The sequence below is a fragment of the Theropithecus gelada genome, chromosome 5, assembly GCF_003255815.1.
Source record: "Theropithecus gelada isolate Dixy chromosome 5, Tgel_1.0, whole genome shotgun sequence".
Classification (NCBI taxonomy): Eukaryota; Metazoa; Chordata; class Mammalia; order Primates; family Cercopithecidae; genus Theropithecus; species Theropithecus gelada.
Window position 1 is genome coordinate 24,116,720 of NC_037672.1, and position 15,753 is coordinate 24,132,472.

A 15,753-nucleotide genomic window follows, 5' to 3' on the forward strand; every position below is an offset into this window, starting at 1 on the left:
GTACTTGGTACATAGTAAAGGTTAAGTAAATGGTAGCAGCTATGTTTACTTACTACACATTAGATTTTCTTTTTTCTTATCACCTTTAAATAAACCTGAGGGATGGTAAGCAGCCAGCTAAACAAGGGTAGAGAGGGTTAATGGGAAAGGCATTCTAGGAAAAGCTTTAAGATTTATTTATTTATTTATTTATTTATTTATTTATTTATTTATTTTTTGAGACAGAGTCTCGCTCTGTCACCTAGGCTGGAGTGCAGTGGCGCTATCTCGGCTCACTGCAAGCTCCACCTACCAGGTTCATGCCATTCTCCTGCCTCAGCCTTCCAAGTAGCTGGGACTACAGGCGCCTGCCACCACGCCTGGCTAATTTTTTGTATTTTTAGTAGAGACGGGGTTTCACCGTGTTAGCCAGGATGGTTTCGATCTCCTGACCTCGTGATCCTCCCACCTCAGCCTCCCAAAGTGCTGGGATTACAGGTGTGAGCCACTGTGCCCGGCCAAGATTTATTTTTTAGAAATGTATTTGGCTTATGATTTTCTTGCTTCTGTACATTTATCTAGATAAAAAGAATTTCAGTAGGAATTCATCGTTAACCTAACTTTTAAGATAAATTTTACTCAAAGTGGTCAGGGAGTTTGAAAGTTTTTAAAAGGCCTAAAGGAGGATATTATTTCCATATTTATGACTACTAGTTCTTAGTTATAAGTATTTTGAAGAACACCTTTAGGAAATCATTAAAATTTCATGCCAACAACAAAAACATAAAGCGTTAGAATAAAAAGCAGATTTTCTTTGTGGTGATTTGTTTGTATTTTTGAAGGAAACTAGGGTTACCTATTACCTGTTTGTCACATACTACTTAAATTTGTATTTCCTTCTCCAACAAACTGTTTACTGTTAACTAGTAATCTTGTTAACAAAAATGCCTTTTTAAATGGTCATATCTTCAAGGAAAGGACTTTTTCAAAACCACTATCAATATTATGATTAATAGATTTGTTCTTTAAAATTTTAGACAGGGTATTTAATCTGTGAATCTGTGTGGTTAAGGAATCTGTCCTTTTTTTTCTTTTTCTTTTTTTTTTGAGACAGAATCTCGCTCTGTCACCCAGGCTGGAGTGCAGTGGTGCCATCTTGGCTCACTGTAACCTCCGCCTCCCAAGTTCAAGCGATTCTCCTGCCTCAGCCTTCTGAGTAGCTGGGACTACAGGCGCGTGCCACCACACATGGCTAATTTTTTGTATTTTTAATAGAGATGGGGTTTTACCATGTTGGCCAGGCTGGTCTCAAACTCGTGGCCTCAAGTGATCCACCCGCCTCAGCCTCCCAAAGTGCTGGGATTACAGGTGTGAGCCACCACACCTGGCCTCATCCTATTTTTAAAATAAAATGATTTATTTAGAATTCAAAGAAAGAGTCTAACAGCTAAAAAAAAAAATGAAAAAATTAAAAAATTAAAATATTATGTACTGTATTTTATGTCAGAAAAAGAATCTGGAAAAGTTTATTCAGTAAGATAAAATTGCACTGTTATTGAATAAGCAGAATAGGTTTAAAATTTGGCCTCCATAATTACATTCATCTTAATGAATATTTTTAGAAAACGGCATTCTTTTTCAGAGTGTCACACTGGAGATACATGTTTATTCTTTTTTAAAATTTTCCCAAAATAGCTGCTATGCTCCTTGAAACTCTAGGGGTAAGCATTTTTTATCTGCTATGTATTCTTTATGCAATTATTTAAAATTAGTGTATAAAAATAGTTTTCTTGATAAATGTGGCTTATCTAAATTAGTGTTAAGTCTTCTTTCTTATTGTGTTTACATGACGTATTTTTTGACAGTACTGCTGAGAAATATAAATATTAATCCCCTTGTTCTTGTACTTTCTCTTCTAACTATAGTTCTTAAAATTATAGATTGGTTCCTTTCAGTTATTTGTTGAAGGTTACAAGGAGGCTGAATATTGGCTTAGGAAATTTGAAGCTGACCCTTTGCCTGAGAATATTAGAAAACAATTTCAGTCACAATTTGAAAGATTGGTTGTTTTGGATTACATCATCAGAAATACAGGTATTGAAGTTCTCTCATTTGTTTACTCAAATCTTGTTCATTTTCAAACTATATTCTTGTTATCTAAACCAAAGTGGTAAACTTTTGTTGCTGAAGTCTTGAAGCCACTTTCTCTGTCTACCTCTGTCTACCTAGTATTGACTCTCCTGGGCAGAAGTCATCCTGTGTGGGATAGATTCTGATTCAAAGCAGGCTCTTAGATCAGTTCCTGTCCCCTAGGGAGGAATTTCCTAGGGGCAAGGCAAAGTCAGATATTGGTTATCTGCACAGTGTGAGTAATTAAGGCTTCATTGTGTAAATTATGCTAGGTGCTTATTTTGACATTACGTAACTGTTAGTGTAGTCTATAAATACACTAAACTCTTAATTTTTCCTGTGCTATAAAGGGGCAATGATGTAGACCGGGGGTGTCCAGTCTTTTGGCTTCCCTGGGCCACAATGGAAGAAGAATTGTCTTGGGCCACACATAAAATACAGTAACACCAATGACAGCTGATGAACTTAAAAAAAAAAAACAAAAGTCTCAAAAAAAACTCATAATGTTTTAGGAAAGTTTACAAATTTTTGTTGGGCCACATTCAAGGCCATCCTGGGCAGCATGTGACCTGCAGGCCTCGGGTTGACCTTGATGTAGATTATCCAAAGCAGGAGCTCCCCACTGTGGGTCCCTGGACTCTCAGGGTCAGCATTACGTGGCAATTTGTTAAACACGCATCTTCTCAGACACTATGCCAGACCTTTTGGAACAGAAATTGCAAGTGAGTGCTGGCAGGCTGGGTTTTAAGGTACCCTCCAGGTAATTCTGATGCATTCTGAAGTTTGAGAACCACTGGTTCAAAATGTTTTCTTATTTAGTTTTTGGCAAAGCATCAAATAATTTTCCAGATTTACTGTCTTAATTTATATGTATATATATTTACAGTCTAGACCACTTCTATGCTGACATGAGGTAAGCCTGCTTAGAAATTTGCCTAGAAATAGGGGTTAATGCTTTTTCTTCCTAAAGTGAAGAAAAGCTCTTTGATTTTAATAACCTCGATTTAATAATTGTATCACCTCACAGGGTAGTAGTTTTGAGGATTACATGAATTATTACATACTAAGCACTTAAAACAATGTTGGCCCAGAGAAAATATTCAATAAATGTTAACTCACATTTATGGGTTTGTTTTTTTTTTAAGTTTCTTTGTGTTAAATTGTGACCTTTAATATGCTGTGGATAACCAGTGAAAGTCTCAAAAATCAGGAGATCACTAGATTTTTCTCATTGATATTAAGCCATGATGTCCATAGAAATGAAGTAACAGATTTTTTTGTTTGTTTTGAAAGACAGGGGCAATGATAATTGGTTAGTCAGATATGAAAAGCAGAAATGTGAAAAGGAAATTGACCATAAGGTAAGGAAATTTACAATTTTATATGTTTTTATATATACACACACACACATATGTATGTAATTGTGTATAACTTGTGAATATATATATATATATTCAATTTCTGTAAAAGATTCCTTTAAGTTATTCTTCACCATTTCCTCCTTCTTTCACTTAATCTTTGGTTTTTACATCTACTTTTTCTGTTTTTCTCACACTTTTTATTTTCGTCACTTGTTTACATTGCATTCTTGATTCTTGATTTTTTTTTTTTTAATAGATACGGGGTTTTGCTGTGTTGGCCAGGCTGATCTCGAACTCCTGGCCTCAAGCAATCCACCCGCCTCAGCCTCCCAAAGTGCTGGGATTACAGTCATGTGCCACCATGCCCAGCCAGTTCTGTTTTTTTGTTTTTTGTTTTGTTTTGTTTTGTTTTTTATTATTATTATACTTTAAGTTCTAGGGTACATGTTGCATAACGTGCAGGTCTGTTACATATGTATACTTGTGCCATGTTGGTGTGCTGCACCCATCAACTCGTCATTTACATCAGGTATAATTCCCAATGCAATCCCTCCCAGTTCTGTTTTTTCTTTTGTCAATTGTTGGGCAGCTTTATTTTTTATTTCATATTAGAATAGAAGCATAATACCTGCTTAGTACTTTTTTAGAGTTTGAGAAATTTATAGAATCCCCATATTTTACTTTTATGTAATAAAGGCTTCTGGGATTTTTGTTCACCATGTTTGTATTTTACTAATTCACTTTGTTCTGAGTCGTTTCATTCAGTGTTAAATAATACAGTATTACCTAATAAATGGAACGTGTGTGCTTAACCTGTGAATCACGTCCACTGAACTTCAAAAAATTATTAAGTACTTTTACTATTTATAAGAAGCTGGTTTTAACATATATAATAGACTGCATAGAGCCTCAACACTGATATCAGAGTTATAGATTTTAGAGTCATTGCTATCAACTTTGAGTACCAAGTTCAAGTTTTAGATATTTACATAAGATTTTTTTTTCCAAAATACTTTTACAAGTTTAAAACAGTTTGTACATTTGGGAAAGTTTTAAGTGATTAAAAATATTTCTTCAATATTTATAATTTATGTTCTCAAGTAATGACTTAAAGCTGTTGCATCATTTTTAAAAGTTTGTACTTTTAAATGTTTATCAAGGATATTTAAATAGATATACTCATAACACTTAGCAATAAAAAGGAACAAACTTGATACACACAATAGCATGGATGAAACTTAAAATTATGCTGAGTGAAAGAAGCTACACATAAAAGGAACATAGCGTATGATTATATTTATATTTAAAAATTAGAAAATGCAAACTAGTTTCTAGTGACAGAAAACAGACCAGTAGTTGCCTGGTCTTGGGGTAGGGGGAAGGCTGGACTGCAAAGGGACACAAGGAAACTTTGGGGTGAAAGTTTCACATATGTCAAGGCTCATCACATTGTACTTGTTAATATAGGAAGTTAATTGTATGTAAATTATACCTTAATAAAGTTGTAAGTAGGAAAGAATGGTAGAAATAAAAATAAATGCCAGTTGTAGCAGAAATGGGCTTAAAATACAAACATGAATGCACATATGTATAAGCTCCTGGGCCAGGCACAGTGGCTCATGCCTGTAATCACAGCACTTTGGGATGCCAAGGTGGGAGGATTGACTGAATCCAGGAGTTTGAGACCCTGTGTCTACAAAGAATTAAAAAGAAAATTTTTTTAAAGCACCACTTAAGGATAAAAGACTTTAAGAGAGTAGAAAAAGTAAAATGAAATAAATTAGCCCAACATGGTGGCAAACACCTGTGGTTCCAGCGATTCGGGAGGCTGAGGTGGGAGATCGCTTGGGCACAGGAGGTCAAGGCTGCGGTGAGTCATGATTGTGCCTCTACACTCCAGCTGGGTGACAGAGCAAGACCCTGTCTCAAAAAAATAAAAAAATTAAAGATAATTAAATAAATGTAAGCTCCCGAAATTATTTTATTTGTATATCTTGAGCAGTTAGATTTTGCTGAAAATTCTTTTGCTCGAATATTTTGTGCACTTTCAATGAGGTGTAAGACATTTGATATATACTAAAAGAAATAAAGTTGGCATACCTCACATCAGCCTTCACTGTAGTGCTTTTAACTTTAAAAATTTCTGTTTTACTTTTTGTTATTTTATCTAGGCCACTTAGTAGTAATGGCCATCTGTCTTTAAGTAATCAGAATACTCTTTTTTTTCCTTTAAAAAATACACACGTTTAACTTTAGTCTGTTTTAATTTCTAAGTAAAGCAATTCCAAAAATATGAAGTTAACATCAGAGCCATGTGAACCACCATGATAAAATAAAACAGATATTCACAATAATTACATCTAAAGATAGTTCAGCTTGATAAATCACCTTCCACAGAAATACTCTTTAACATGAAAACCCTCTTTCTCCTGAGATCTTTATTTCTGTTATGGAAGAATACAGAAGTTAGGAACAGCCTACTGTATTAGTACATTCTCACACTGCTATGAAGAAATACCCAAGGCGGGGTAATTTATAAAGAAAAGAGATTTAATTGACTCACAATTCTGCATGGCTGGGGAGACCTCAGGAAACTTACAATCATGGCAGAAGGCACCTCTTCACAGGGTGGCAGGAGAATGAGTGCGAGTAGGAGAAATGCCAGACGCTTACAAAACCATCAAATCTCATGAGAACTCACTCACTATCACGAGAACAGCATGGGGGAGACCGCCCCCATGATCTGATTACCTCCACCTGGTCCTGACCTTGACACATAAGGATTACAGGGATTACAATTCAAGATGAGATTTTGGGTGGGGACACGGCCAAACGATAACACCTACATTCAAGAATATCTTGAGGTTCCTTCTACTAGATCTTATTATATTTAATTATGGTCTTTGAAGGAATTTCATTTAGAAACATTTTGTATTTGACTTATTTCTTTGGGACCCTAAGAAAGACTAGGTCTTAATAAGGTGATTTTTGTGTTTAAAAAAATCAGTAATATTTTACATCATACATTTAAGCAATGAATCTAGCAGTAAATTATCTAGAACATCACTTTAAAGTCACAATATTTTCAAGCCTTTTAAAGAGAAAACCATTACTGAGTAATGGTATAATATCAAATTTTAAAAAACAGTGGTTAGGAAATACATGTTTTTTCAGACAGTCTCTTCCATTCCTGTGTGAATTCGTATTTTTTCTGGTAGCATTGTTAATTTTTGTAGGCTTTTCAGAGAGAATATGTTCTTAAACATCAATAATTATTATAAATAATTTATCCTTTGGGAATATTTATATAGGTTCTTTTATCAACATATCATTTTTCTCCTCTGTAGGAATCAAAATGGATAGATGATGAAGAATTCCTTATTAAAATAGCTGCAATTGATAATGGTCTAGCATTTCCTTTTAAACATCCTGATGAATGGAGAGCATGTGAGTATTTAGAACCTTCTGTGGATTCTATAATTATCTTTTTTCCAGAATGAGAAGGGAAAAAAATTTACAGATACCATAGAAGAGGAAAAAGTAGATGAAATATGATTATTCATTAAGGCTCAGTTTTAGGCATTAGGGATGCAAATGTATACTACAGGGTCTTGCTATGAATTGTTTGCTTAGTTTGGGATGACTGGTTTTGATTTTTAGGCTTTGTGTTATCCTTGGAAAATGAGTTTAGTAGTGTTCCAGTTTTAAATATATATATAACATTGAAATTATTTTAATATATTGGTAGAACTATATTTTAAGTTTTTGGTTGTATTCACTTATAAAACAATTTAGGCCTGCCCTCCACCTGACCTCATTCTTAGGGAGTAGTGCTTTAATTGCCTTCCCAGTCTCTCTTGTGGTAAATGATTACATTTTCTACATCTTCTTGAACCAGTTTTAGACACTTTTATTTTGCTTAAAATTTTCCATGATTTCTTGAGTTTTAAATTTATGAGTATAGCATTTTATTAGAATTCTCTTATAATTAAAACAATTCCCTCTGTGCATATTGAGTGTTTAGGGAGTGAAATGAAATGATGTCTGAAATTTGCCTTAAAATACTTGTGGTGGTGTGGACAGGAGGGATAAATAAAGCCAATTTTGCAAAAAAAAATTGGTAATAATTGAATTAACATGGGAGTTTATTATAGTCGTTTTCTGATATTTGTATGTGTTTAAGATATATGGGCCAGGCATGGTGGCTCACACCTGTAATCCCAGCACTTTGGGGGCTGAGGCTAGCAGATCGCTTGAGCTCAGGAATTCAAGACCAGCCCGGGCAACATGGCGAAACCCCATCTCTACAAAAAATACAAAAATGGGCCAGGTGTGATGGCCCATGCCTGCAGTCCTAGCTACTTGGGAGGCTGAGGTGAGAGGATTACTTGAGCTTGGGAGGTGGAGGTTGCAGTGAGCCAAGATGGCACCACCGCACTCTAGCCTGGGTGACACAGTGTAAGGCCCTGTCTCAAAAATAAAATAAAAAATATATAGTATGTTTTAAAAATCTTCATATCCATGATATGTCTCTTTTAAATTCCTTCAATTTATTAGTGAGCCTTTTACTTATTAGGCTTGCCAAAGATTTGTCTGTTGTTAAGCATTGGCTCTTCTATTTATTTAATTATTTATGCTTTTTCTCCCCAGATAATTGCCTATTTATTTTATAGATCAGGCTTTTAGTTTGTTTGCTTTTTCTTTTATAGATTTATGTTTTCCATCATTATTATTTTTTCCTATTATGTTCATCCTATATTGCTTTCCTATAAATGCATATTAGGCCTCATATTTTCCTCTGGGTATAATTTTGGCTAAACCACGGATTGCACAGGTGCTACTCTATGACTCTGCCTTACATAGTCATATTTTCTGATTTTCTTTTTGACAGGAATAATTTAGAAGTATTTTGTTTGATCTTAAAATTTCTATGTCAGCTTATTTTAATTGTACATTATTACTATTTCTAAGAAACTGTTCATTGTTGTTATTTTCCAGCATTATTGCATTGTGATCTGTGCATATGGCCTGTGTAAATTCTGTTTTACAGTTTGTTAGTAATTTCTGTATGATCCTATATATGGCCTATTTAGAGGATAGTATTTGAAAAGAATGAGCACAAAATTCTGTCTACTAACCTAAAGGTTGTTAGTCATATCATATCCTTTACTTATTTTCTGACTATATAATCTGTTAATTTTCAGAGGAAATTAATGATCACTGTGATTGTGATTTTGCCAGTTTTTTCTTCAATTTCTATGCATTTTTTGCTTTGTATTTCACGTGTAGAGGTCCAGTGGTTTATCTTCCTGGTGGCTTCTTCTTTTTTTTTTTTTTTTTTTAATCAGTATGACATATATCCCACTTTGTGTATACCTCAGTGGTTTTTGCTTTTCTTATTTGGTTTTCAGTAACATTGTTATACCTCCGTTCATTTTGTTAGCATATACCTGGTATTATTCTCTACATTAATATATGTGTGAATGAATTACAAGGTCCCCCTCTGTCACCTAGGCTGGATTGCAGTAGCATGCTCATAGCTCACTGCAGCCTCAAACTCCTGGCTCAAGCAATCCTCCTGCCTCAGCCTCTTAAGTAGCTGAGACTACAGGCACACGGCATCACACTCAGCTAATCTACTTTTATTTTATTTTTAACGTTTATCATTTTGTTTTAGATATATGACTTACGAAGGATAGTTAGCTGTTTTTTTAACCCAGTCTGTGTCTTTTAATAGGTGCACTTTGTAGTTTAAGTCTCAATAAACTACTGATATGCTTACACTTTTCCTGCCATCTTATTTTTTTCCTGTTAAACATGAATTGTAATTTGTTCTTTTTTGCTTGTCCTATCTTTTCTTGAGCTGATTTGAAATGTCTTGGTTCCATTTTATGATTTTCTCCTAATGATTTGGAACCTTTATGCAAATTGCATTTTTAAAGGGTTTAAAGGGTACAGCTAGGAAATTTTTATCAAACATGCAGTTGGGGTTAAAGGTTGGAGCTTGAAAAGGAATTGGTAGTGGGGATATAGTTTTTATTTATTTATTTATTATTATTATTTTTTTTTTTTTTGATTCCTGGGATGTGAGAGAGAGGAAACAGCTTTTAAACTGTCATCTTGGCCGGGTACGGTGGCTCACGCCTGTAATCCCAGCACTTTGGGAGGCTGAGGCGGGCGGATCATGAGGTCAGGAGATCAAGACCATCCTGGCTAACACAGTGAAACCCCATTTCTACCAAAAATACAAAAATTAGCCAGGCATGGTGGCGGATGCTTGTAGTCCCAGCTACTCGGGAAGCTGAGACAGGAGACTGGCGTGAACCTGGGAGGCGGAGCTTGCAGTGAGCCGAGATCACGCCACTGCACTCCAGCCTGGGTGACAGAGCAAGACTCCGTCTCAAACAAAAACAAAAACAAAAAAAACCCTGTCATCTTGTTAGTGGAAGCCATGGTGTGTTTGCTATTACCCAGGAAAATCACAGAGAACAAACACTATTGCTTAGCACAATGCCAGGTACATAAGTATTCAATAAATGTTTTATGAATGCTTAAACAAATAGAGAAGAGAAAGGACTAAGTGTGGAATCACGGCTAATGGTGACATTGAAAGAGGGGAGGAAAAACTAGCAAAAGAGAGAAGGAGTAGCTTACAAGACAAGATAAACTTAGAGTGGTATCTCCAACGCCACAGAGGAGAGAATTTCATAAAGGAGATGATAGAAAACAGTGCTACATACAACAGAGTGATTAAGTAGCATGACAACAGCAAGTGAGCCTTTGGACAGACCCTTGGGTCTGGTGACTGGTGGCCTTAGGAGAGAGAGTTTAGATGGTAGTACTAGAAGTTGAGTGTTGGGATTAAATGTAGAGGCAGATGAAAAATAAGGGCCTTTCTTCTATGAAATTATTCAGGGAAAACTAAAAAAAAAAAAAAATGGACATATCTACAAGGAGATGTGAGCCAGGGGAAACACTTTCTTCAGAATGCAAAGTAACCTTCCTACTGTGTGCAATGAGATAGATCAAGAAGTGAGAGCCAGGCATTGAGGTGAGCTCCTGTAGTCCTAGCTACTTGGGAGGCTGAGGCGAGAGAATTGCTTGAGCCTAGGAGATTGAGGCTATAGCGAACTATGATTGTGTCACTGCACCCCACCTGGGTGACTGAGGAGAAATGACTCCAAAGGCAGATTTCTTCTTCAGGGCTTTCAAAGTGGTAGGATCCACCAAAGCTGGGGATTCTCATTGGATATGCTCACGGTCACTCTGTGGATGATCATGTCAGAAACCTTACACTCTTGCAGGAATCTGAATATGCACCCTCTCTAGAAGATTAAACCTGTACAAATCTCTCTAGTCCTGGCACGGTGTTGATTTAATGGTCTTCTTGAGGGAGAATTAGAATTAGCTCAGAGTCATGGATCTTTTGTCTCTTAAAGTGACCCACCTGTTTACCTCCTAATGATTGCAAAGTTCAGAACATCTGTGTACAAGTCAGTGGTCAATTCCTGATGATTTGTAGCTGCGGAGGGCAGGCAGACCTCACCCGTGGTATTCAGTCTGTGCCTGGGTGCGGTGATACGCACCTGTAGTCCCAGCTACTTTTGAAGCTGAGGTGGGAGAATCCCTTGAGCCCAGAAGTTCGAGGCTGCAGTGAGCTATAATCATGCCACTGCCCTTCAGCCTGGGTGACACAGTGAGACCCATTCTCTTAGAAATATATAATAATAAAAATAATCTGGGGCTGCGTACAAAGTATAGGTAGTCATCAGTTACTGAACTGAGGAACCAGATAGATTGAGATACATTTAGAACTATTTGAGATAGATTCATTATCCAAACTCTTACTCTTTACTGTCTAAAACTCAGAGACATTACGAGTTTACTATCTGAATTGACTGTCCAAATCTGAGTAATTTGGATTGCAGTGTGTAGTTTTACTCTGATTAAGTTCTTATCCTGTCCTTTTTTGGGGAGAACCTGGGAGTTGTAGGAAAGAACCAGGAAAAATGTGAGTCTAAATAAACCATTTCCTACCACTGATGAGGAGAATGCTTTTTTCCCTATTAGATCCATTTCACTGGGCTTGGCTTCCTCAAGCAAAAGTTCCTTTTTCTGAAGAAATAAGAAGCTTGATTCTACCATATATTTCTGACATGAACTTTGTGCAAGATTTATGTGAAGATCTCTATGAACTTTTTAAGGTAAGTTAATGCTTAGTTTGATTATTGCAGAAAATGAAATCTTAAAATAGAAGAGACTGCTTAATAGAGCTAATTTGCAATGTACTATTTCTTGTATTGCTGCTTGCCATAAAACCTGACAGGAGAGAGAGGAATTAGCAGTTTTATTTACAGGAGCATACATTCATAAAGCTATACTTACTATGAGCATTCTTTGAAGTGAGACTACATTAAAATTTAATTTGCTGTTTTCTTCAAAAGTTGAATTTTTACAAGAAGACTCTATAAATTATAATACATATTTGGTGACCTGCTATGATTTAGTTCTCTTAAAAAGCCTAAATTCATTGGTCATCTTAAATCCTTTCTGGAACAAGTTGGGGTACAAATAAATAAGTCTATTCATGTCATTCTGGGAGTATACAAAAATACCTCAGGTAAAAATATTATTTTTGTTTTATTTTATCGATTAGGAAAGCTTTTTAATGGCCTTATTTGCTGAGTTGAAGAGTTCATCTGTTTTCAGATATTTATATCAAAGTCTTTATTTTGGGAATTGTTTTTTTCTTTTCTGTAATAGACTGACAAAGGATTTGACAAAGCCACTTTTGAAAGTCAGATGTCTGTGATGAGGGGTCAGGTAAGTTACCTTTTTATTTGTTCATAAGGAAAAAAATCTCTTTGAAACAGTGGTCAACTGTTTTTTCCACTGTGATCTGGAGATGGAATTTTTAATACTACCTCTTATGCTGAACCAAAATAGCCCAGATGATTAGAAATGAAGTTGATTCGGCCTAGTGCAGTGGCTCACGCCTGTATTCCCAGCACTTTGGGAGGCCAAGGCGGGTGGATCACCTGAGGTCAGGAGTTCAAGACCAGCCTGGCCAACATGGTGAAACCCCATCTCTACTAAAAATACAAAAAAAAATTAGCTGGGTGTGGTGGCGGGCACCTGTAATCCCAGCTACTTGGAAGGCTGCGGCAGGAGAATCACTTGAACTTGGGAGGCGGAGGTTGCAGTAGCTGAGATCACACCACTGCACTCCAGCCTGAGCAACAAGAACGAAACTGCATCTCAGAAAAAAAAAAAAAAAAAAAGAAATGAAGTTGACTCCAATAGTTTCTTCCCTCTATTATCTTATAAATTAGGTAGTTCTGACCTTGTTGTGTACTGTTTATTTAGTTCAGTGGTTTCTTCCCTCTATTATCTTATAAATCAGGTAGTTCTGACCTTGTTGTGTACTGTTTATTTAGCTCAGTATTTCCCTTGCTGTGAATTGTTGGTCCCCGTTTTGATAGCTATTTTGGGCATCACTACCTTTTCCCCCTCAGATCCATTCACTTAGACATTTCAGTACCAAGTTCTGTTGCCAATAGATTACTATTATTATTATTATTTATTATTATTGTTTTGTGGAATATGTTTGGCTTTTGCTAGAGCACTGAATAACCATGTCACCAAGATTGAGCGTCGATTGTAACATGAAGAAACTAATTGTAACTCAGTCCTCTCCCTGATCCCCCCTCTCACTTTTTTTTTTGTTGTTGTTGTTGTTGGGAGACCTAGTCTTGCCCTGTCGCTCAGGCTGGAGTGCAATGGTGCGATCTCGGCTCACTTCAACCTCTGCCTCCCAGGTTCCAGCGGTTCTCCTGCCTCAGCCTCCCAAGTAGTTGGGATTACAGGCATGCACCACCGCGTCCGGCTAATGTTTTTGTAGGGATGGGATTTCACCGTGTTGGTCAGGCTAGTCTCGAACTCCTGACCTCATGATCCAGCCACCTCAGCCTCCCAAAGTGCTGGGATTACAGGTGTGAGCCACCATGCCCAGCCCCTCCTCACCTTTAGTTAAAGGTTAGAAGTACAAGGCATTAAGTCTGCTGATGGGGGCCTGCAGGCCGGGCTCGCTCTCAGATGACTGCTGCTTCTTGGACTCTATGAATGGTATTTCTATTCCAAAAGGAAAGCTTGAAACAGAAATAAATTGTACTGTAAACATTGTCTTTTAGTGTCTTATAAATTAACATTCTCTTCCTAAAATATACATTTAAAGTATCTGTTTGCCACAATGCCTGTAGCAAACAAAGTGGGTCAAGTTTTTGCACTGATTATTATATTATACAACTTTAACAAGTACATATAATTACATCAGAGAATCATTCATTCATTCACCAAGTATTTATTGACAGAACTAGTGCTGGCAACTAGTCACTGGAGATAAGGCAGTAAGCAAAACCAAGTTTCTGCTGTCATGGAGTTTTGCTCTGCAGAGAAGGCCTGGGCTCGGTGAAAAGGGACAGGTGATTATCAGCTCATGCATCTCTGTGCTCTGTCACATTTATGCAGTGCTTAATGCAGTCGTGAGTTTCCAGTAGTTAAGTGAAGGCTCGAGAAATAGGATGGAGCCAGAGTATAGAGGGCCTTAAACACCAGAATGTAGATAGATTCCACAAGGAAGGCATTGGAGCAGTTAGAAATTCCGCATTAAAGAAGGGCTGTGGTGAGACAGAAGTTTTTGAAAAGGAGATCTTAATTCTGAGATTCTTCTATGAACTCCTTGAAACTATGTATAAAATGTTAATATGTGCATTTTGGGTTGGGTGTGAGAGAAGATAGGATTTATATCTCAGCAAAAATATTTATATCCCTCAAAAAAGTTAAGGACTGCTGCAGAAGGCTGGGCTGGACAGTGGGGTACAGATTTGCTTAGTAGATGAGGAGACGACAGCCAAGTAGCCTCACTAAGAGGCTTTTTCTGGTAATTCAGGCATCAGTGAAAGGATTTGGTGATCAATGATTATAATTATGTTGCAGAGTTTTGCCATCCCAAAACTTATTTGAGCTAAATTTTTTAGGCATAGATAAGTATGCCTTGATTTGACCTTTTTGCTTGAAACAAATTGACTTGACATATCAATATGCTTCATCTTCTGGAACTTTCTTATCCCTAAAGCTTTATTTTTATTTTAGGAATCTGATTTAAAATAAAGAAGTAAATAAAAGCTGTAAATAATTTTGTAAGCTTTAATTGTGGTTTAAAGTTAAACCCGAGGAATTTAAATTAAAAAAAAAAAAGCGCCTGTCTGGGTGTAGTGACTTATGCTTGTAATCCCAGCATTTTGAGAGGCAGAGGAGGGCAGATTGCTTGAGCTCAGGAGTTCAAGATCAGCCTGGGCACCGTGGGGAAACCCCATTTCTACAAAAAAATACAAAAATTAGCTGGGCGTGGTGGCATGTGTTTGTAGTTCCAGCTGCCAAGAGCCTGAGGCAGGAGGATCACTTGAGCCCCGGAGGTAGAGGAGATTGCAGTGAGCTGAGATTGCGCCACTGCACTCCAACCTGGGCAGCAGAGCAAGACCTTGTCTCAAAAAAAAAGCCTGTCTAAGAAGGTGTGGGAGTGTTCCAGTTCTGAGATCTGTTACAAAGATGTGTCCGTGGCTGTCTCCTATTTCAGGTTTATTTACTCATATCCTATTTCATGCACAAAAGAAAAAGGCATTATAAAAATGAATGTAATAAAATATGAAGATGACAGGGTCAATAACTTAGGAGAGAAAGAAAGAAAATGATGATACTTTGGTTATTACACGTTGTCATTTGATTTTGTTTTGTTTTTTAATTTTAATTTGATTTTGAACTTTCTGATAGCCAAAAAAGATAATATGTCCTGACTATGTACATGATTGTGTAGCTCTCTGGTTTTGGCTGTTTTTTACTTATTTATAAATAAGTTAGTCTAAGGTCAGGTGTGGTGGCTCACGGCTGTAGTCCCAGCTACTTGGGAGGCTGAGGCAGGAGGATTGTTTAAGCCCAAGAGTTTGAGGCTGTAGTACACTGTGATGACACCTGTGCATAGCCACTGCACTGTAGCCTGGGCAACAGACCAAGACCTCATCTCTTAAGAAAAAAAAAAAGATCTAAAAAAATCAGGTATTGGGCCAGGTGTGTTGGCTCATGCCTGTAATCCCAGTTTGGGAGGCCAAGGTGGGTGGATTGCTTGAGCCCAGGAGTTCAAGGTTGTAATGAGCTGTGATCACACCACTACGCTCCAGCCTGGGCAACAGAGCAAGACCTTATCTCAAAAAAAAAAAAAAAAAAAAAA

At 36.9% G+C, this 15,753-nt stretch overlaps 1 protein-coding gene across 1 annotated transcript in view; it reads left to right on the forward strand.

Annotated features, from left to right (window-relative positions):
- The window catches only part of PI4K2B (phosphatidylinositol 4-kinase type 2 beta), a 36,162-nt gene that overhangs the window by 13,408 nt on the left and 7,001 nt on the right, over nucleotides 1-15,753 (forward strand). The window contains exons 5-9 of the mRNA XM_025386650.1: nucleotides 1,920-2,073; nucleotides 3,403-3,470; nucleotides 6,818-6,917; nucleotides 11,541-11,674; nucleotides 12,234-12,293. Of these exons, the coding sequence (XP_025242435.1) occupies nucleotides 1,920-2,073; nucleotides 3,403-3,470; nucleotides 6,818-6,917; nucleotides 11,541-11,674; nucleotides 12,234-12,293 (516 nt within the window). The remainder of the gene's footprint in view (nucleotides 1-1,919; nucleotides 2,074-3,402; nucleotides 3,471-6,817; nucleotides 6,918-11,540; nucleotides 11,675-12,233; nucleotides 12,294-15,753) is intronic.